Below are 22,046 nucleotides of genomic sequence, written 5' to 3' on the forward strand. Positions count from 1 at the left end.
ACAAACCCCTCTCGACCCACCATCCCTCACAAGCACCCACCACTCCAAGCTCCCACGACTTCATACATATGCAAACCACTGCCCCACCAACTACTCAGCTCAGCATCGCTCTGATACCCTCGGGTCGCACAAGCACGCATTGCTATCCATGTTAAGCCCAGCTTCACTGCTTGGAAGAATTCAATTGCATATTGCTTTTGAATTCGTCAGCCGAAGCCGCAAATATCCGTTCTGTTATCAATTGGTGCAAGGCATTCATTCATAATAGTCATTAGTAGCTTGGTAGTTCGAAGCCCTCCACAAGTTCTTTGATATATAAAGCAAGTCGGCCGAGTGCTCCTCTGATTCTCTTTTCCTTTCTGTTTTTTTTACAAATTGAAATCATAAAATTGCAATCGATCGATTAATAATAACTTCACATCCATCTCACACATCTCAAGATCCTCAAGCCTCACTCATTCTATACACAGCAAAAATGGCAGGCATAATCCGCATAACCATGTTCAAAGTGCCCTCTCAAGCATCCCGGGACACCATGCTCAAGAACTACGAGACCTTATCCAAAAAGGCCGTTAAGGTATTCAATCATGTCCATTCCCTCCCCGTCATAACCAACTAACACTCTCTTTTAGGACTCAGCCCGTATATCCTCTCCCTACAAGCTGGCGAATCTCAAGCCAACGATCCCCGCACCCAAGGTTTCTCCGTGGTCGCAAAGACTGAGTTTAAGAATCTGGAAGACATGGAATATTACGAAGATTCGTGTGAAGCACATAAATGGTTCAAGGGCGAGGCAAAGACTTTGGGGGTTGAAGGGATGTGCTGTGTGTACTATGAACCAAGTGTTGTTGCTTAAGTGGTGGTCTTGGAGGGGGAGGGAAAGTGAAGAACCGTGATTATACGCGGTCCCATGAGATAAGGATAGGCACAAAAAGTGAAGGTTATGATCCACGGCCGTCCCAATAGGAGAAAGATCGATTTAGATAGTTAATTGCACAATGATGATTCACACAAAGTCAGCAAGCCCATGGCAGGCTCTATCATTTGAATTTTGTAAATTAGCGCAATGAGTGTTGGGTGTTATGAACTTAGTGATCACAGTCATTTTAACAGCGGGCAGAACAGTCTCCACTGGTGCTTACGGTGCAAGGCGTTCCAAAATGCTTGTTTGTTTGCAAACAAAAAAGTGCACTATGATTAAATATTCACCGAATCCCTATTAAAGTCTTGCTCCGCTAGTTTTATTGGTCCTACAGACCTCAGCGAGCTTTCTTAATGGATTCAATAGGCCCAAAAGACAAGAAGAGAGCTCCTACTTGAGATGTTTCCCGAAGAACTCAATGAGAGTCTTATATCCTCTCTCATACTCGCTCTTGACTCTCTCGTCCTCGAGATCCGATCGTGCAGCCATCCATCTATTCCACAGATATCAGCACATAGAAATTGCACATAGAGTAGAAGTAACATACCCATGAATTTGATCCTTGAAAGTCTCAACATGTTTCTCCCCAGTGAGATTTGCCTCAAACTTCTTCACTTCCTCCGCATCTTCATCTTTCGATGCTAACAGAATAGTAGGAATCTTGATGTTGCTTGCATCCTTGGAATCAACCATCGCGGGGTGACACTCGGCAGCTACCACGAAAGGATTGGAAGAAGCAGAGGTAGTAAGGGAGACAATTTTACCGCCCCAGCAGAACTATTTTGAACACACATTAGCTACACAGCTTCAATCCACAGACCTTCAACCTCATCCTCAGTCACAGAACTTTTCAATCAGAAAGTCACTCACCCCAAGGACAGCCCACTTCTCAATTGATGAATACTTCTCACCCATAGCCTTGACTAAATCCGGAACTCTTCCAGCAGCCTTTGGTGGAGCTCCCGTCGTCTGGAAGAAATTACCTAACTTCTGTTGTTTCTCTTCATTGTCAGGTGGATACCAACTAATATCAGCTGGGTTTCCCTCAAAGAGATCTGGCATGAAAACGAGGTATTTGTTATGTTCGTCGGCATTGGCGAGGATATCAGCGCCCTGAATGGTTTGGGGATAGTAGCCGAAAATATCATAGATAAGGAAGATGGCCTTTGTTGCATCCGCTGGGCCAGTAACGTCTGGAAGGGGGTTGTATTAGCTAAAGCTGAGAGGTGAGGGTGAAAGGGAGCATGGTGAGATGGCGCAAAGGTTTGGAGCCAAGATTATTTGACTGATATGGTAGTAGATTCGTTTTGATATTCAATTGAAACCGAACGCTTACAAGTTTTTAAACCACCAATAGTCTCATATTTTCCCTTTTGTTCATAACCCTTGGATACAATAGGTGGGATGTTGCAGCAAGCTGCGCTGTGTCCATGTTGAGCTTGCATTGTGGTTGTATTCGGAGCACTTGGGTTTTGATGTGATAATGCGTCTTTTGGAATTGTTGGTCGGTGTAAAGAGGAAGAACGAGGAGGATTGAAAGCATGGACAGGTGGGATATTGATAAACACTAAGACTTCTATGCAATGCGGGGCAACAGCGACAGTGACGTCGACCAACTTCTAATGCCGTTATCTATCTGCTATCTACACGTGATGTGGCTCATTGTCCATGTAAAGGAGAAACTATCAAGATTCACGTGTCGTAATGATATATTGGTGAAATGTTCATCATTAAAAAGAAAGATTCGTTTTATTCAGGTATCTCTAGGTATAACCGGAAAGTAATCTGTATGTGAATCCCAAAACACAATATTAAGAAAGTCCAGTAGTCCTTTCATAGATGGTGCAAAACCCGCGAATACAGAAAAGGATTCAATTCCTGCCAGAACTCCGAGTATATGAAACCGAAAAGAGCAACACTGTAATCAAAACATGCATTGCCGTAATATAAGAAAACTCCTGACTCGAAAACAGTGACCCTTTAGAGTGAAGAAGCCAGCTGTAAATAATTCAAACCCCTATCGATACTTGGACATAGGAAACGTCTATCTTTTACCCCCAAGTAATTGTTAAACAGGCGTCGGAAAATCTTTACTGCAAAAGTATGGCAACCAGAATATTTAGAAAATCGAGTTGACAATGTTTCCACCGATCGTAGCTCCAGCACCGAAGATAGCGGCATTGCCCAATTTCTTACCAAACTTCTTACCCATCTCTCCACCCTTGCTGGACTTTTCTTCAGTAGGTTGTTCTGCGACAGCCATTGGGGGAACGGAGCTATTGTAAGGGTTGCTTGGTCCGGGTGGCACGGTTCCTTGTTGTTGAGAGCCATATGGGTTGTATGTGGCCTTCTCGTTGCCATAATAGGCGCCCTGGGGAGACTGGTTTTGGTGCTTCTGGACGTAGTTCGATGGGAACACACCCTCTCTTCCAGTCTTTTCGTTCTTGCCCATCCACCAATCATCATTCATGTATTCGTAGATGATAATAATATCACCAACATCGAAGTTGCAGTCTTCGGGTTCGGTATAACGGTAAAGAGCGGTGGCACGTCCGACTTCTGGTCGAGCAGGTGGTTGGGTTGGTCCGCGGGGAGGAAGGTTTGGAGTAGATTGGTATGATGGTGGAGGGTTATCGTTATTGACATTCAATTGTGAGAATGCGGCGACTGGTGCAACTGGTGCTGGAGCGGCAGCGTTGGCACGAGGAGCGGGGGAGGAGGTCGAGTTCAAGGTGTTTTCCGAGGGAAGTTTGCTAACCATAAGCTCATACACCTCGTAAGTAATGAGTTCATCTTCAAGAAGGTTTTCAAGCTCCTGTGAATTATTAGCATAATCGGAAGACCAAGAGAAAGAGTTCAACTCACATTCTTGATATTGCGAATAGATCTATTGGCCTTCATGATCTGTTGGCGACGTTCTGGGGGCATTGAAGTAGACATGATTTTGTTCTCGTAATATGCGTATTCCTTCTCAATACAATCGGTACAATTTTGATGCTCTGTACAGTTTCGATTTTTACTTTGCGCAACGAGTTGTTCAATCTTCTGTCGTTCGTGTTCGAAGAAGTAAAGCTCACCACGTTGTGGCTTAGACGGCTTATTTCGGGAAGAGCGCTTGGCAATTGTAGGGGATGATGGGATTCGGTAAATCTTCGAATTTAGTGGGAACGGCGTTTCATTTATTAGTGCTTCGGGACTAAAACCACTATTTTCTTTGCTGATAGCTCCAGAATTAAAATAATCTACCACTTCTGATTCAGTAACGCTCGGTGTTCGCAAGCTCAAAATTCGCGAATGTGGTAATGATGTTGTGATACCTAATTTTGGGCCTCGGGTTGGTGTATACGTGAGCTCAGACGAAGAAGTTATATTCATTGGTGCCGTATAATTTCTCATTCCAAAGGGACCAGAAGTTGTAATTGGCTTGGCAGCAGATACTTGACGGCTACTCTTTGGTGTAATGAGGCGAATAGAGCTCTTTCTGCTCCCCGTTGGACTTGGACAAAGAGCTTCGGATTGCTCGCGTAGGGTTCTTTCGAGAAGACTACCAAGGAAAGCGTCGCTATCGACAATAGCTTCTGGATCTGGATTTTCAGGAAAGCTGAAATTCCGAGTGAAAGATTCGCGAATTACCAAAGGTGATTGTGCAACGACAGGCGGATCTGCAGAACGGCACAACAATTAATCGTCTGTCAAAGGTAGGTTTTTGCGGTAAGGCGATGTAGGGCAATATATGACGAAGGAAAGAAGGCACGTACCCTTTGGAAGCGGCGAAATGGGCTTCTGAGTACCCGGCGCTCGAGGAGATAGAGTCCTTGGTATTTGAGGAGATTGACTTCTTGGTATTTCAGGAGGTACAATTGCCTGTGGCGCAATTTTGTTACCAAGATGATCATAGAAATTGATTCCAAGTCCACCAAAACCCCCAAGTTCACCGGCGGCTTCTTCTCCAACGGTGTCCATCTTCTTCGTAGTCGGCTCCAGCTGTACGCTGGCACGTCTTTTGTGTGGTTCAAGAGGAGGTTTCATTCCTTTAGAATTGACCGTTGAAGTGCGTCTCAAATCACTTGAAATTTTTTCGCCAGAAAATTTCGAATCGGTTGCTTGAGATTCACCGGACACTCTTTTCCAAGCTCTGGTAAGTTTGTTCTCCTTGGCTGGCTCGGAAGACGAGATGACGGGGGACACCATGATGGGAAACATCTTGGATGGTTGTTGTTTTGTAAAAGAAAAGTTGAGAAAAAAATTGGCGTAGGAGATACGTTCCTTCAACTTTCTGTCCATCGATTCACTAGCGGAAATTGTTTTTCTCTGGCCCTCGAGAGTGTCCGGACGAGAAAGCAAGGGATGAGGCCTCAAGGCATCAAATATATTAAAGGTGAATTCACAGATTACAGTATTCACTTTATTGATCACTACCTAGTAGTCATCTCGACGGTAATACCAAGATTACATTGTCATCGTTCATAAACAGTCTTTGTGAATTCTGAGTGAAGTGAAGGCAAGGTCATCGGATGGAAGGCATTTTGAGCAATGGGATTTTGCCGATAAGATGGACTTTCTGTTGATGTGGGACAAAAGTCTTATAGAAGCATCTTAAAGAAGCCCCTAATACAGTTTCATATATCGATTTAAATTCCTTGTTAGAATCGGAGAACATGCAGATTTATTTTGGACATATACACGGATATTTTCATGCTTTCTTTCCAATTTAAGAGAAGACGAACTCGAAGGTCCAGACACCAGTGTGCTGGACTTTCGTTCTACTGCGGTCTTCAACGTTCCCATACCGAGCTTCCAGACCTATTATTGTAATTGAACCATCATTCTACAAAATCAATGAGGGCTTTGTTTGTCATTGTATTAAGCAGTCTAGAACAATGGACCTCTATTACAGAACCTTTCATCCTTCGAATCAAGGGGCTGTACAAATCCATCCAGTCTTTCTACGGCCTCAAGATTTCAGCACAGTACAGGTCAGAGATTTTGTGTTACACACCACTTAGGCCAATGATATACCATTACAGCTTAAACCATTTACAGGAATCAAGCATATCAATCCAATCTCGCACCGAGGTTGTGCCCTCACCATCGCATATAAAGTGAGTTTCTACTTTGAGGCAGCCCTGCTGTTTCTACTACTCAAGTCTTGCATCCAGCCACACAATATGTACCGCGTCAATGTATCGTGTACTTAAAGGCTTAAATTATAAATGAGCCTCAACTTACTCAAACTGCGCACGTTTGTAGGCTTCTTGGTGTCATCATTACGACCAATCATAGATAAAAAATCACATACTGAGAATTGTGCCGCGCGTATTAGTTGGCGCGGCGTGTATCATCGTGTAATGAGAAAATGAGGCTCATGAGGCACTCGCATGGCTTTCCAGATGACGTGATGTGGTATAGTTGTCATTCATAGCTTGGCAAGAGTTTTCTTGACTTTACGAGAGGGAATCCTTCCTAAATTTATAGGAAAGCTGGGTGGCATACATGTTTTGGGCTGCCATCATTGTTTTCGCGTATTCATTCTGTTCCTTTTCTATTTGGAGGGGGCGTCATTTGCGGCGCTCTGCACTTCCGTAGGCTCTTAGTCGAGTTTTTGTTCTTTGATCTGGAAATGGATGGCGTGAAGAATATAAAAAGTCTAATTCAAATCTCATCTATTTTTTTGTTTGCACAAAATACGAATAGCTTTATAAATCAAAACCTGTTTCCGCCCAAAGAATGTGAATAAAGAAAAGAACCATGAAACAAATCCAGCGCTCCGTTTTAATCTGCCTCCAAATAATCCCGTCACCCCTTTACCCCTGAGGTATGAAAATTGAGATCCCTATTGAACCTGTTCACTTCGCTTGCGATGCTATGGATGTCATCTATGCCACTTGAAATCGCAAAAAAGGGAACTACCAAGATATATACTGTGAAGGATCCCAAAATACTCAGAAAAGTCCGGCACCGAAAACGCTAAGGGGAAATTTAACGAAAGTATGGTGTAATGCTACAAGTATCCGGAATTTGTTGGGGGAGTCTCCCAATGTCTCAGCATCTGATCCAGAGCTTCCTGCCACTCATACGCAAAGTAAGCAGCGAGCTGAGTCGCCTCTTCGGCTTCTGGATATCGACCTCCCCACATCTCTGGTTTGGCCGCTTCACTCTCCGCGTGTGTCTGTATCATCCCACTAAGATGTATTGATCAATATATGTTTCCATCTTATCTCACACGAATAATACACGGAATGAATGGCTAGGACTTACTCATCATGTATTTTAATCAAAATCAACCAGGCATAATTCCAACTTCTGTCGTTGTTCAGATCGCTACTCACTCTCCATTTGGCATCATCGAGTAAATCGTTGCTGAAGGTGTAGTTTGGCGTCAAATTGCGGAGTTCATTGAGTAAGTTGTGGGATGTTACGTAGTAAGTCCAAGCTGCAGTCAAGGGATCTCGAATGAGAAGTAACTCTTCTTGATTAGAAGCTGCAGCTATTCGCTCGATTCTGCATAGCTCCGTGAGCGTATTTACACGGTGCGTGTTGAGTGACTCGATGAGTTGAAGTGTGCTCTCCTGTCAAAGGTTAGTCCTGTAGCCTCTGGAAGGCCATGAAGGAGCTGTAGAAATAGTCTAGGGCCATGGCCATGAGTGCAATAGAGAGTTTGGGGGAATCTGGTAACAAAGAGTGGGTAATAAAATGTTCTCCTCGACTCACTTGGGCGACTGAGGGTCTAGAACTTCTAGAGCTTGAGCTTTGGCCAACTTGAGAGCGTCTAGAGTTTCGAGAAGACATAATTCTGACGACTGCACAGATGTAACTTGAATTTGTAGCGTAAAGTCTCTAGGAGCTAGGTTTCGAAGAACCTTAGGTTACTGATATTGTGAGGAAACAGTTGCAAATGGTGGTCAAAAGTCTTAGATCTGCGAGCGATGGGGGAGTTATATCAGATTCTGTTCAAATGGTTGAAGTTATCGAGAGAATTGTTTGAAGATATCGTCCTATTGACAGGAGATATGGGCCCTAATATACCTATCTAGACATAGGAGGCTTATCTGAGGACGCCCCATAGTCGACAGAAAGACTCCAGGAGTTCGTCCTGTGCCGTATAAAGCAGAAAATTCATAGAACTCTCCTCTTTCCCAGCACAAGTTTCAACATATCAGTCTTTTACAGACAAGCGAGATCGGGGCATACGAAACGAGAATGTTCCATCATAGTAACAAGACTTGAACAACATTAAATCACACAATAAATCTCAACGCCGCAAGTATAGCCTCTGCACGTAACTCGAGGCACAATCTATCTCCCCATGCATCGTGATGCGTCGCAGCTTTGCTATTCACTCCTGAAGTCGCAGATGCCAAGCGCGTTATTACGTTTCGTGAGGCTCTCTGGACGATGAATCAAACCATAAGAAGCTAAAGGATCCGAGGTCTGATTATTGGAAGTGTAGAAAAGTGCGGGAGGGAGGAAACAATCTCTTCAACCTCATTGGCAATTGGGATAATTTTTGAAGCGGTATTGGGCATTGTGAACGTTTTATGATACCGCCGACGTTCATTGGCGATTACTTACTTACATGGAAAGCAATGGAGTATTTGGGCTATCTTCCACTTAATACGACGGAAGATTCTTTTAATTGTCGTCCCACGTATGGTGAGACCCCATTACAACTCTGATATTGGTTGAAGGACTCTTTGGCCTAGAACTTACCCCGATGCACCATGTCAAACATGGCAGCCTTGCATACTGTTGATGAGATTTGGGATGATTCGTTACCGGTACCCTACTTTTAAGAGAAACAGCGTGGCCTTAAGGCTGAATCGATGGGAGTTCCTTGTTAAGAAGACTTCACTGGTGTACCATGTTCTTTCCTCAGGCCACAAGGTCAGTAAGACAAGTACTGACTGGGAATAGGCTGAAATATGGTCAGCCTCAGTTACGAATTATACATCTTGATAGGTCGGTTCAAACCTCACTTCTTCACAAGACCGTAGCATTTTATGGCACAATTCTATTCGGTTTATCTCCATATCCAGCTGTACAACATCTTGTACCGGTATTTTATCACTAATCATAGTTAACGCGGATCAGAGCATAACCGCTATCGTGGAAAGCCACTGCCATGTACATGACTATCATACGGATAATGTCGTTGTGTTGTATCAAAAGCTAATTACCCAGGTATTCTCCATGTAATTAGCCCTTTGTATTGTCCATGTCATTTTCATGCGTTCGCTTTCTAGAAAGGGCCTTAGAAGGATTATGAGAGTAGCAGTAGTCTCTTTATTAATAAATTCGTATTTCTTGTCGCAGAAACGATGGGCAGATTCAGACCCCGCTCCAAACTAATGGGACTCGTACAGAATATGAATTATGCAGAAAAATGTCAGATACACCAATGACGAAAGGAATCGAAAAGCAGATGGAAGCCACGATCAGATCATCTTGCTTTATCGTCCACAGTAAGAAAGTGCGAACACAAAATTGCTGTAGAGTAAAGTATTGTAACGTATCCGGGTAGCATACATGGGGTAGCATCCATAGCCGTAGAATTCCGTTTTAAAATATATTTTAGTTGTGGCACAAAATTCTGATCCAATTATTCGGTAGAGTCAACGGATCTTACAAGCGATCTAGATACTGGAATCCGATAATGTATTCCTTGGCAATCTCTAAAATGATCTAAGATTCTGTGAAAAGATTCTTTTTCGAAGAATGTCTTGAAACCTCGGATTATAGCAATGGGATTTTCGCAAGTGTGTCCTATAGATGCAAGTAAGATTTCAGCCGGTCATCATTTACGATCCAATCTGCAGCACGTATTGAGGATAAGATTGTTGAGATACATGTTTCCCTTCTAAGCTTATAATAATCAATATCCAGAAGATAGGATTTCGCTTTCGGGTTATTGGGATCTCTTGATCGAACATTTTTCCTAGACTGGGAATGTCAATTCAAGCAGCAAGCTGAAATAAATTCGATTTTGTTTAAACATGCTTTTTCTGACTTTCCGTTTCCTTTCAGAGATCGACAGGTTTTCACTTTAAATCCTCTGTGCTACTCTCACAAGATAAGCAGAATTTACAAGTTGCTAGTAAAAAACACGAATCGGAAGGCCGTTTTTACAGACGAGTTCCCATGGTGTCTAAATCTCTTTTGTACTTTAGCTTCCAGTCATCTGAAAGAGATCAGATATTCGATTCCGTAGAACCAGATAAGTTAATATAATGAAGGCTCATAGTCTCAGTGAGGCTGAGATAATGTAGCTTCGTAGTTTCAAATGAGCCTGGAAAATTGATCACCTGTCTCAAATGGACTAGAATGGAGGTTCCTGACCCCAAATAACCCAAGAGGATAAAGGCTCGGGTTTCAGAGGTCTCAGTTGACAGTGCTTTGTTCTATAGAATAGAATGAAGAGATTGAATTTGTTTCAAATAATGATCAAATCTACTGCTGTAGATAAGTGTCGTTTGCCACGAATTTTTTCGTGAGGTCTCTCGAAATGATGGTTGAAAGGATGCGAAGAATGCTCAGTTTGTCTCGACCAATTCCACTCAAAATTGCTTCCAGCTATCAAACACCCCGCCGAATCTACAGCATTCGCATGCTTCTTTAGGCTCATTCATGTATTCCCGTCCAAACACTCCAATTTCCAATATTATATGTCAATATGATCGTGGATATAGCATCGGATGCCTAGATAAACTGTTTCATGGTTCCTCGAGATCTCTTTGCCAAAGTAAACATTCAATCGAATTGAGCCCACTGTAGTTTTCGTTCCCGTCGCAAAGAATAAAGATTAGCATGCGTCGGAGTCTATGTTGAGAGTGACGCATCTCGAAAGCGGAACGAGCCTTGGTATTTGGACAAGCAATGTGAGTATCATGCAAATTTACTACTCAGATTTGGCGCCCTGGTTCGATTCATATAAATCTCTAAAAACAAGATTTACAACACTACCCTTCCTCGTAGGACGAGTTGATATCCTCTTGCTATTCGCCTCGATAACATTCGTATTTCTCGAACTTTCGAGTGAGCTCCGAACTTCGCAGATCTTGTATTGAACAATCGCGATGCTTTGGGCTATCCTGAGCGAGCCTTAGCCGAGAGGAGGTATATCACCGTGCAATGACTGTTCTCCGTTCAAGCCAATAAAACTTCCCAAACCCCGGGGAAACGCTTTCCGCATAGATCATGGTGTACATGGCTTTATCTATGATTGAGAGAGGGCATTTCAAAAATCCACCCGTTAAGGCATCTGATCAGAGCCTACGCCCCTGAAGCCATTTAGTGGGGGTCACAAAGAGGGCAATAGGTAGGACACGGTGCTTTTGAATTGCAAATGGCTATAATTTGAGAAATATTGAGCTGAGCCTAACATTGCTTGGATTAACACTCAGACCGGCATCCTTGTGTCTAATAGTACTCTTATCAAACCATATATACTCTTTTTCTAATTCTCAAACATCGCTTCCAACTGTGTCTGCATATCACAAAAGATATTTATGGCCTGTATAGAATATCCAAAATCAGTAAAGTCTACATCACAGCTGATTTGAAGAGATTTTGTTAATAGAAACTTACTTGACTCAATTTTCTTTCTGCCTCTCCTTTTACGCTCCTCGTGAAACGTATCCTCCACAAGCTCTCATCATTGTCAAACTCTAACGCGGTAGATTGAGACTCCTCCCGCCCATCTCCATCAAATAGGGATTTCACCTCATAACCCTCCACGGCTGTAGCCGCTAAATCTCTCAATAGAGCCGGGGCAATCGTAATATGATCTACACCCGCTAGCGTCATAATCTCATCAATATTCGTCAGACTAGCTGGTAGTACTTTTGTTCGGAGATTATTTTTGCTGTAGTATTGTTGAATTTCGAAGCAGAGCTGATGTGCTTTATTGGTATCAGTGAACCTGGTTATGGTTAGCCTTTTTAAATGCAATCACGATGATCTGATCTCAATCAGGAATGGGTGGATATATACCCCGCATCGAAATGAACTTTCAATTCATTAACGTAAGGCGCAACATAAGTGCACTGTACCTCTCCAGCCAAAGCCGCCTGCTCGATACTAAAAAGTGTAGTGGCTAATGTTCTTATTCCTTCTCTTTCTAAAAATTTGCATGCTTGGAGTCCTTCCCAGGTGCTTGGTATCTTCAGGCAAATACGATTAGTGTCAAAGCCTGAATCGAGATGTCTAAAAATGGAGATAATCCCTGGATATTTTAGTCCCTGTCAATACTTCAAGTGAAAGGAAGGACATACGTCTTGCATCTTGAATCATTTCTTCGGTGCCATACGAATGGTAAGGATTTGTTTGAACATGAACGAACCCTGTGACTACGCTCGCGATTGCAAGTTGTAATTTGACCATCTAGGTAATTCAATAAGCTTTTCACGTTCATCTATACTTCAAGTGGATTTCACATACCGCAACTTCGACTGCTAGCTCTGAAAACTTCACATCTTGGTAATCTTGCGTTCTCAGTAGTTTTTGCGTAGTTTCCGCTGTCTCTTCGAGAAGTGTTTTGTTTTCCGGTTTCTGGAGCTCAAAAAATGCAATTGCTTGGTTGGAAGTACAATCTGTGAACGGACCAAGAGATTTCGCAACTGTGATTTATGGTCAGAAAAAGTTGTGTGTCAATTCATACAGGCGATCCCACCCTCAAATTCCATGGTATCACAATCAACCACCGTCCTCGACCGCAACAGTTCCAGCAAATTTTGGGGTGCCATCGTTTCGTAGTTTGAAGATGCGATATTTTTTCACGACTTTTATTACAATATACTCCAAGAATTTCAAGCAGTTTTGAACAAATGATTCAAGTATAAAACGAGAGGTCGTTTCGGTATATGCCGGTGTGAAGTGTACAATGCGGGGAAAAATTCGAAGAAGGTTAAGCGAGCGATATGTCGGATTACTTGCTTTGAGTTCAGGGGTGCTCCGCTATTTGTGCTACACAAATTTTTGGGAAATTCAAAGTTACGAGTAACATGAGGTGAGAAAATCGGGGTGATAAGTTTAAAGAACTGTTCGATGCTAAGCAACATTCTAGCTTCATCAATTAGTTTGATATCGAATATCTAGCCTTGAGTTCTCGAATGTGCCATAAAAATTCATTTGTTATATTCCGACACATCCTTAAGCATTGATCCTTGATATCGAGCCAACCCTGCCCCCCAATCCTCCATTTTCTGCCCATTCCCTCCCTAAGCTCTTCACTCCAGCCCTCTACCGAGAGCCTTTCTAATCAAAAAATCGAAATTGCTCATCACCCACCCTCTCCCCAATATAATCCTCCCTACACCATTTCCAGACACGGACTCAAATACTTCCCACAATATTCTCCATATGTGTGTTTACAGCTTTGACAAATCTCTTATCCACATCAATAAATGCCTGTGAGATATCCATGAAATATTGATTCAACTCCGCTCTTATGGCTTTATATTCCTCATCTTCTAGCATCTTGTTCTTTAATGTCTCTTTGCGCCCATTGCTCTCCTCTCCTATACGATTGTGATGACTGAGATATAAATCTGCAATTTCATTGTTTCGAGTTTCGTGTGCTAGATTACCAAAGACTTCGTATGGATAGTTTGAATCATCGGTATAAGAACGGACCACAACTCTAAACCGACTTTGCATGACCAACCCGTTTTCTCTTTACTCTCTGCTCTCCACGGTTTCTGGTCTTTCCGTAACGATATCAAAAATACCTGAAACTGACTTTCTTCAAGCATCCACGGCTATGGGGATTGAGGTCGCTGTAATGAGTCCCGAACGATTTGTGTTTGCCAAATCATGGAGCGGAAAGCTTCTAGAGTTGTTATAGCTAGTTCTATCATCATCTGCCTTCCGACCTTGTACACTCAGCGTATGAAATTTATTTAAATTATGATACCTCTTTCCCATTCGCTCATCGCAAAAGTAACAAAATACTCCGCAACACGAGGAAAGTCTGACCATGGATTTTTCGGCCTATAATCATCACATATACAGCTTCTCATGCTATAACAAGAAAACCGGACTCGCAGACCCCGGGCTCAATCTTCCCTTTCTGTAACGAAGGAGTTCCGGTAAGTGTACCAGTGCTGTACAAGAGAACCTTTTCGGGATGTAAGAAACTTTTCAAAGCCCATCGCTTTCATTGGTGTGTCAAGTTTAGATTCTTCAAGGAACATCGCAACTACTGGAATCTCTTCGTCTATTTCTCCTATTAATTCCCACACTACTCGTATTCAATTTTCTTTGGGCTCAATGAAAAGTCTTGCTACGCTTCAACACTCAAAAGCTATCCTGCCCCTGTGATTTTCAAAATACTCTGAAGACCCTCAGCATCAAAAAACAACCTCCAAGTCTCTATCTTTTCACTCCACAAGCACAAGGCTATAAAGATGTTGAAAAACTTCACCAGCCATAAACACCACGAAATCATTCTCAGAAGCAACATCTGCTGTTAAATGAACTTCGCTTTAAGAATCAATCCTCTACGGTAGCACCTATTCATAATCTCGACCCTCAGGCTAAGGAACAGCCATATCCTTCCCAACACTTCCAGTCCGAGAACCAAAGATGTAGAAAGAATTCCCAATATTTCATGTCGACTTTGGTCAAACGAACCGATGCCAGCTTCGAGTCTACCAACCTTGACAGGGTATGAGGGAAGAGGAGATATTCCGATTCTCTTCTGATTTGAGCGAATGATGATGTCAACGCAATGCGACCACTTTGAGAAAAAGTATGTGTAATATTCTGACGACAATCTCATGAACAACATTCGTTCAAAAGCACTACTACAGCCAAAACACACACACACAAAAAACAAAACTTATACCACACACAACTTAACACCTAATCACTTTCCATCCGGCAAGAAAGAAAGAAAGACATCCCTCGATACACAAGTATCTAAACCCCTCTTAGATATAAACCTATACCACCACATACATTTCGAATCTATCAATCAATTTGAACATCATTTAACTTCAAAATGAAGTTCACTAGATGAGAAGCGTTAGATGTTAGATTCATATACGTCGTCTCGGGGTTACATTTATTTTATTGAATGTTTCTAGCGATAATGAGATGATTGCGCAGTTTGTATGATAGGGAAAATGGTATGAGTGTTGCGAATGAGTTGAATACCTCGATAATTACAGATGTGGTTCAAGAGTTGATGAAGAACTCTTCCAAAAAAAGAAAAGAAGAAAGAAACAGGGACGAAAAAATTTATTCTTCGAACCCGTGTATTACTGAACAACAAGAGTTATAACTATTTCTTATTTCTTATTGCTAAACTTATCTTGTTAATCTATGTGCTAAAATTATATATACAACCTTTCATCTCACCCCTTCATCCCCTCCATCTAATCCTTAAAAGGAGCAAACTTACTCTTCCTCCTCAACGCAACTCCATACTTCATAAACAAAAACGGCACCGGTATCGCCAGAGTAGCGACTCCACCCAACACACTCATTGCTGGTCCTACGCCCATAGCTCTAAACATCGGGCCCGCCGCCAGTGGAAAGCCAGTCGCCAGAATACTTCTCAGGAAAGTATTCGCACTAACCGCACTCGCCGCATACAACGCATAAGTATCGACTAGGAAATTGATACACTGTTGGAAGATAATATTAAACCCGGCGCCTATAAATACCGAAGCTATAACTGGAAGAATCCAATGAATATTTGGCGCAGCCGTCCATCCAAACCAGAAAAGTCCGATTGCGAATAGAATGCCTCCGAGTGCCATGGGGGCGAGACGGGCTTCGGGAACGGGACGTCCACCTGCTGCGTCGACGATACGGGCGTAGCGGGGTTGATTGCCAAGATTGACTACGACGGCTAGGTTGACTCCGACGAAGAGGCCGAGGAAAGGGAGGGACGCTATGACGGGGGACCAGCCGCGGTTATCGGAGAAGACGATGGGGAAGACTTCGAGAGTGAGGTAGAGGATGGCGTACACGAAGGAGGCGTAGAATGCTATACAGGTAACCATTGGCTCTGTTGTAAGCATTAGGAGGGGTCTTGAGAAATGCTTTGTGACAATTGTTTTGGCATCGAGTTTGATTTCTTCGTGTGGATGATAATAGGCATTATTGCCGGTTTCTTTGCGAAGACGAGCGGCTTTCTTTTTGAGTAGGACGGGAGTATAGACTTCGGGAAGACAAATCAAACATAATCCGAACATTGCGAATACCCAAATCGCTTCCAGATATTCTGTCCATCTCCATCCCAAATGTGGATTCACAAGCAATGCACTTCCGATCAAAGGTCCTAGTGTCGGTCCACCTACAACTGCCACTGCATAGAATGTAACTGCCGTTCCTCGAGCTTTAGGACTCCACATATCTCCCAACGCTGCAGAAACATTCGAAACAGGTGCCGATCCGAATAATCCTCCAAAGAATCTCGTTATAAAAATCGATGCCGCGTTTGTACTTGTAGCTGTTCCAATGGAGAATAGTCCCAGGCAAAACAGTGGGGGTAACATACTCCATCTTCTTCCCCAAAGCTCAGATATTGGTGCCCAGCAAAGTGGTCCAAATGCGAATCCCAATCTATTTCGAAAATGTATCAGCACCCTCATCATTTCCAAAAAGTAAAACATAAAACTTACATGTAAAGACTGATACTCAACACACTAACTTCCGATCCAACGCCAACATATGCCGCGATCGTCTTCCCCGCCGGACTAATGATACTACTTCCCAAACTCGCACTCAAAGCCAACATGCCCAACTGAAACGTTATCCAACTCTTGTACAACATCGACCAATTCCGCGGATTCCCTTGATCATCATCCCCATCCCAACCCACCAATATTCTCTCATCTCGACTCTCATTCGGACCCGAACTTTTCTCGTGATCGGCGACAGGATTTGTCTGAATCTCAGACTGCGAATGCGACTGCGGTCTAGACAATTGCGAACTTGGGCGTCGAGGTGGCGTCTCAACATCTGTCGTTTCTCCATCGTGATCCAGCATTGAAGTGGCGTTTGAATTCCCCATTGCTCTCTCCTCCTTCTCTACATCCCGCACCGACAATTCCCCCTCGATTTCCGTCTCGGTATCGGAATTGAGCATCATATGCTTCTTTTCTTTCTTTACCTCGCTATTACAACTTCCCTACAATCTCGAGATTCTCTGCAATTCCAAACTTCACAAAATCGCAACCACGGGAAACCAATCCCAGAAGAACAGACAAGAACCAGGAAACGCATCTTCAAAATGAAATGAAGTAAAAAGCGCAAAACAATCACCGCAGTTACACTTCGACCACTTACCCAAACAATCTAGAAAAAAACTCCACTTACGAAAATAAACACAAGGGATCCTCTTAATGACGAATACATATCCATGTTACCAATCCTATCAATCGATTCTCCAGTCCTCGTACGTACAGAGTAGTGACATCTTCCATCCACCGATTCCACGCACCCTGACCCTCAAGCAAGGTAAAAGATGCGTCCCAAACCGGGAAAAGAACGGTTCCCACGGCAAGAAGCTTTGCGACTGACTAATCAGTTAACAAACCTAGAAGGTTTTTGCGAAGGCATCTTATCTTATCAGCCTTATACCGCGGATCTAGAGATATTCTGACCAATCAGTGATACGACAATCTACCCCGGGACCGAAAAGATGCGGAACGAAAGATGCGGATCAGGATAACCATCGGAAGAATGGGCCCGTGGAGTCTTCAAGGCATGCTGGGGACTCTTGGAGAATAAGCGTTGGAATTTGTCTTCACCGTAGACTTGGTCCACTGTAGATACTTTGTGCAGAAAAGTTAGCACTAGCCTAGCTGTATATAGTGTAGTTTATCCGAAGTGTATCGGCTCGTTTCTTCATGTTAAGACCTTCATACTTCTAAGATTCTCTCAGATAGCAACCTAATTGTTTTTTAACTTTCTCTACATCACTTGTGAATCTTGTCACTCATAACACTTTGATGAAGATGAAAACCATACTGTTGCACCAACGCACTAATGGGGTATAAACAGCTACAATAACGACAATAATAATGAAAGCACCTAGTAGTACAACGGTTATTGTTGAAGCAAAAAGGAAATGTACTCCCGCGGTACGGTATTCGCCGGCACTATCCTTCCTTCCACTCTACCCGCAACACCCACGTCCACAACAACGATCCATCAAAACCAATTCCGCAGCCTAACAGAAACGACAACTTCACACGAGCCGCATCTCACAATTGTCTCTCTCACGTAGTCAAATAACCCTAGACATTCTAGAGTGTAGTAGCACCGCTCATGATTGTTCGGAAGATTCGTTTGCCTTCCCCAAGCTTCTTAATCTGGTCCTCCAAATATGCTCTTTCCTGTCTGGCCTGGCCTGGCTCGCTAGCAATCGCCTCCACATCTTGATCAGACATCTTGTTGACAGCAACAGGGTCGAAAATGCGTTCCAATCCGCGAACAATGTGACGCTCAACTACTTGGGTAGTTACGTTTGCGATGAAAACCTTTTGAAGGACCTACAGGACAAATTAGTCAATATTCAGTAAATGACGTTGGGTGAAAGGAAACAAACCTTGTAAATTGCCATGACACAATCCAAAGCCGCTTCACATGAAACGACTTCCATATCCTTCTCGGTGCTTTTGAAGAGACTTTCCTTTAATTTTTGGATCACAGGACCTAGCTGCACTCCTTCAGATGTCTCAACACTGGCCGAAGCATCCTGACAACATTTTTCGAGTTCTGCGTTTGCTCGTTCTTGCTGGCGGTTTTTGATTGTATCGGTGTAATAGTGGTTGTAGTTAATTGGATGATTCATGTTGTCTACAATCAAGTTATCCAACTCTCGAGCTGCGGCAGCATTGCGATTTCTCAGCTCGTCCTCGATCCGGGATGACCACAGGCGGGATTCAACGTCTCTTGGGGTCATTTCTAGAAGTAAGTTCTTGAGGAACTCGGTGCACACATCGGACACTCGTTCAATGTGTTCTGCGGCGAGTTCTTCCCACTTCACGGATTGCTCCCAGTATAGCTCTGAAATCAGTGAAGGGTTGTAATTTCCTGGGAGTTCCTTTCCACGAGTTCTAGTGAGTGCTTGCCTCACCCAATCCAGACCCTCCTTCTTTGTAAGTCTTTCGGGCTTGCCTTCTTCAACTGCTTCTTCTGCTTCTATCGTTCCTCTTGTCGATTGTGCACCTACAGAATCGTCGATCTGGTATTTGTGACCTTTTCTACGCACTACTTCCGTGAATTGAGAGTTCATCGTTTGAACACAAGCTCGCATACGACGAAGAGCTGCTTTTTGATCGAGTTTGAACTCGGAGTTAACTTCACATTGAAAGTATCGCCCTTCATAATGTCCATCAACAGCAGCGGCGCAGATTTTTTGGACGTCTGTGCTGAGCTGCACTAGATATGCTCGACACTCAGAAGGTGTAGATCTAGCATCACCGAGCAACCCGAGTTGTTCGCTTGCAGTGACAAGTTGCGTTTCAAGGTCACGGCGGAGCTGAGGGAGTTCTTTCTTGATGTGTTGGAACAACAGAGCGGCCAAACGACCACGCAGTCGTTCAATACCGATGTGATTTTTCGACAAAGTCTTGAAGTTAGAGGCGCGAAACCAAGAATCTTCCGCCATGTTACGTTCCATCAGAGAAAAATCTCTCTCCTCGTATCTTCGGTTCTTTACCACGTGCCAACCCAGTCTAAATCTAACATTCTCGTTCTTCGCCAAGCTGATGAAAGCTTTCTCATTTCCAGAGCCTTTATCAAGAGTATCTGGCTTGGTGATGATACCAAGAGTGCGATCTCCGTGAGGATCGTGGGCCCTCACTCTCTTCAAGATTTGCTGATTCGCAATGTCGTTTTTTGCAGAGACAACAGCAAGGCAAATTGTTCGAGGCTGCTTTATGTAATGCTCTGTTATGGCTGCGACCGTTTCAACATCGGTAGCTGTTGCTTCCACAGTTTCAGAGGCGATCAAACCCGGAAGATCGACCAAAGTCAGCTGAGGACAATCTGGGCCACAAAACTCAATGCTCAGGACATCTCTCGCAAATGCCCGTGGTGGAGCATTCGGGTCGAGTTTGGCACTGATGCCCATAGCGTCCATGGCTAGATCCATGATTCTAGGAAGGTCATCAAAATCTGTGATGCTTTCCACAAACTCTTTGATCGCGGCCTGCTCTTTAAATGGCCGCTCATCATCCGGAATAATCTTGATTGTCAGTGTTTTCGTGTCAGCGTTACGGAGACTAATCTCAGTTGCAAAACGAGTGCACAGATTGTCATTTCTCGGAAAAGGGATCTCGGTCAACGCCTCGAGAACCGAACCTGTGGATGTAAAGTTCAGTATAACTTCTACGCAAAATCCATCTGAAATCACCAAAAAGCCAAAGATAAATTGTTATACTCACTTTTACCAGCAGATTGGTCACCACAAACGACAAGTTGTGGAAGGGGCAGAGTATTCTCGAGGCCACACTTTCTCAAATGTGCAACGGTATCAAGAACACGTTGCTGCTCTTCCGTTTGTAGACCTTTGAGAGAAGATGTAGTCTTGAGCTCATTTTCGGGAATCGGACTCTGAGGAGTAATAGGACTATCGTGAAAGCTCTCATCGTCTACAACAACAGATGATCCACGAGAGGAAGACATGTTGGTTGTGTATGGGGGAGTTCTTTCGTGTCTAAAAATTTCCCGATCGTAGATAACTGATTGCTGCATCGCTTGATTGCGTTGAAAAGGTATACTGTTAAGAATAGTAGAAATGGAATGCATACAAGGAAATCTGCTGTGAACAAAAACTAAACCAGAGGTTATCCCATCATATTTGTACCTCAATCGCTCAACTCACCTATTCACCTACCTCCCTCCCCTTCAACAAGGCCTCCCAAACGGCCACCCTTGAGCATGCTGCGGAGAGGCTGATTCATGCAATACATGCATATTACCGAGCCCCTCCATCAATAAAAAGCAGGCATGATTCTAGGGTTAACCGCTGCTCTAAAACTTGCTATAATTTTGAGGCCTACAACTCCAAATAACCAATCATATACACGCGGATATGCAACCATGAATAACAATGCGGGCTTCCGCGCGGATCAATCTCGATAATGTTAATTGAAATGATAAACATGGTAACATTGCAAACGCTGGAGGAGAAGAAAAAAGCATAAAAATTCGCAAACAATTGCAAAATGATGTACGTATATGCGCAACTCATCGAATCAAGAAAAAGCATGACCATAAACAACCAAAAAATACCACAACACACCATCAATCTGTGCCTCTCCTTCCTTGATGCACTTTGCACTTCCAATCTCTACTCAAATCGCCCCCAAACCGCTGAGCCGCATCAAAACCAAAGCTGCTGAAAATGTTGGTGACAAGTTGGCTCTCCACCCATCCAATCGTCCAGGATACTGTTTCGCACCCACGGTCGAAATCACAATGATAGGTAGACAAAGAACTCTTCTGAATCACCATATTTTTTCCGGAGGAGCTTTGTCTATATCTAGAAATCATGAGCGACAATTTATTCCCATCCAGTTGGGAATCGCATCGGGGAAGATGATGTTCTGTTCCGCTCTGGGAAAGTACCAGGGGGGGAATGAAATGAAACGACAAGGTAGTATTGTATCTAGGCGACGAGGCGCATTTCCGTGCCACACCCACTAACCGAGCTAACCTACTAGTAGTTTTAGAGGTTCGTCCGCTAATGGCTGGGCAGATTTTATCACACTGCTACCAGGCACTACCATCAGCCAGATATATGAACAATAACAATGACGACATCACAAAGAGGAAGATCAAGATACTGAAATACTATGTTTGAAATTTCTGGTTCCATCTTGATATTTCTTTACATTTGATTTTGTAAATGTTTGATTGTTTCTAAAAGATCCTTCGCTTCTCTTCTTATTCTCACTCTCTTACACTCGGTTATATCTAAACCTCAATTTTTATCTCCTCCCCTTTCCTATTCCTCTTCCTTTTATCACCTCTTCTCATCATCAAAACACTATCTACTCAAACCTCCTACCTATCTATTCCTTTAGATCCCCATTCATTTGCTAATCCATCCATACCCACCTCTTCATTCCATCTCCTTTTCAACATCCCCCCTCTCATTCCA

At 43.3% G+C, this 22,046-nt stretch overlaps 8 protein-coding genes across 8 annotated transcripts; 1 reads left to right on the forward strand and 7 right to left on the reverse strand.

The window, feature by feature from the left end:
* Nucleotides 1-475: 475 nt before the first annotated feature.
* Bfra_008259 (putative stress responsive a b barrel domain-containing protein) lies at nucleotides 476-856 on the forward strand (the record flags this gene model as incomplete). Its single annotated transcript, XM_037338622.1, has 3 exons — nucleotides 476-577; nucleotides 633-642; nucleotides 663-856. The coding sequence occupies 3 exons, from the start codon at nucleotides 476-478 to the stop codon at nucleotides 854-856; spliced, it is 306 nt and encodes a 101-aa protein (XP_037191928.1).
* A 456-nt stretch (nucleotides 857-1,312) lies between these two features.
* Nucleotides 1,313-5,113, reverse strand: Bfra_008260 (putative sh3 domain-containing protein; the record flags this gene model as incomplete). The annotated part of the gene is made up of 7 exons (XM_037338623.1): nucleotides 1,313-1,415; nucleotides 1,470-1,699; nucleotides 1,793-2,115; nucleotides 2,259-2,541; nucleotides 3,060-3,737; nucleotides 3,788-4,584; nucleotides 4,681-5,113. The coding sequence occupies 7 exons, from the start codon at nucleotides 5,111-5,113 to the stop codon at nucleotides 1,313-1,315; spliced, it is 2,847 nt and encodes a 948-aa protein (XP_037191929.1).
* Nucleotides 5,114-6,923: 1,810 nt separating this feature from the next.
* Bfra_008261 (uncharacterized protein) lies at nucleotides 6,924-7,711 on the reverse strand (the record flags this gene model as incomplete). The annotated part of the gene is made up of 3 exons (XM_037338624.1): nucleotides 6,924-7,104; nucleotides 7,181-7,491; nucleotides 7,634-7,711. 3 exons carry the CDS (start codon nucleotides 7,709-7,711, stop codon nucleotides 6,924-6,926), a joined length of 570 nt encoding a protein of 189 aa, XP_037191930.1.
* A 3,106-nt stretch (nucleotides 7,712-10,817) lies between these two features.
* Bfra_008262 (putative transaldolase protein) lies at nucleotides 10,818-12,663 on the reverse strand (the record flags this gene model as incomplete). Its single annotated transcript, XM_037338625.1, has 7 exons — nucleotides 10,818-11,010; nucleotides 11,389-11,432; nucleotides 11,507-11,840; nucleotides 11,912-12,143; nucleotides 12,193-12,301; nucleotides 12,359-12,537; nucleotides 12,591-12,663. The coding sequence occupies 7 exons, from the start codon at nucleotides 12,661-12,663 to the stop codon at nucleotides 10,818-10,820; spliced, it is 1,164 nt and encodes a 387-aa protein (XP_037191931.1).
* A 589-nt stretch (nucleotides 12,664-13,252) lies between these two features.
* Nucleotides 13,253-13,576, reverse strand: Bfra_008263 (uncharacterized protein; the record flags this gene model as incomplete). The annotated part of the gene is made up of 1 exon (XM_037338626.1): nucleotides 13,253-13,576. One exon carries the CDS (start codon nucleotides 13,574-13,576, stop codon nucleotides 13,253-13,255), a length of 324 nt encoding a protein of 107 aa, XP_037191932.1.
* Nucleotides 13,577-15,297: 1,721 nt separating this feature from the next.
* On the reverse strand, nucleotides 15,298-17,021 carry Bfra_008264 (putative bicyclomycin resistance protein; the record flags this gene model as incomplete). Its single annotated transcript, XM_037338627.1, has 2 exons — nucleotides 15,298-16,492; nucleotides 16,552-17,021. The coding sequence occupies 2 exons, from the start codon at nucleotides 17,019-17,021 to the stop codon at nucleotides 15,298-15,300; spliced, it is 1,665 nt and encodes a 554-aa protein (XP_037191933.1).
* Nucleotides 17,022-17,049: 28 nt separating this feature from the next.
* On the reverse strand, nucleotides 17,050-17,447 carry Bfra_008265 (uncharacterized protein; the record flags this gene model as incomplete). The annotated part of the gene is made up of 2 exons (XM_037338628.1): nucleotides 17,336-17,447; nucleotides 17,050-17,155 (listed from the first exon to the last, which is right to left on the reverse strand). The coding sequence occupies exons 1-2, from the start codon at nucleotides 17,353-17,355 to the stop codon at nucleotides 17,050-17,052; spliced, it is 126 nt and encodes a 41-aa protein (XP_037191934.1). The 5' UTR covers nucleotides 17,356-17,447.
* A 733-nt stretch (nucleotides 17,448-18,180) lies between these two features.
* On the reverse strand, nucleotides 18,181-20,823 carry Bfra_008266 (putative dynamin family protein; the record flags this gene model as incomplete). The annotated part of the gene is made up of 4 exons (XM_037338629.1): nucleotides 18,181-18,426; nucleotides 18,483-20,242; nucleotides 20,326-20,715; nucleotides 20,778-20,823. The coding sequence occupies 4 exons, from the start codon at nucleotides 20,821-20,823 to the stop codon at nucleotides 18,181-18,183; spliced, it is 2,442 nt and encodes an 813-aa protein (XP_037191935.1).
* Between the last annotated feature and the right edge of the window lie 1,223 nt (nucleotides 20,824-22,046).

Source organism: Botrytis fragariae (genome assembly GCF_013461495.1).
Source record: "Botrytis fragariae strain BVB16 chromosome Unknown tig00000061, whole genome shotgun sequence".
Lineage (NCBI taxonomy): Eukaryota > Fungi > Ascomycota > Leotiomycetes > Helotiales > Sclerotiniaceae > Botrytis > Botrytis fragariae.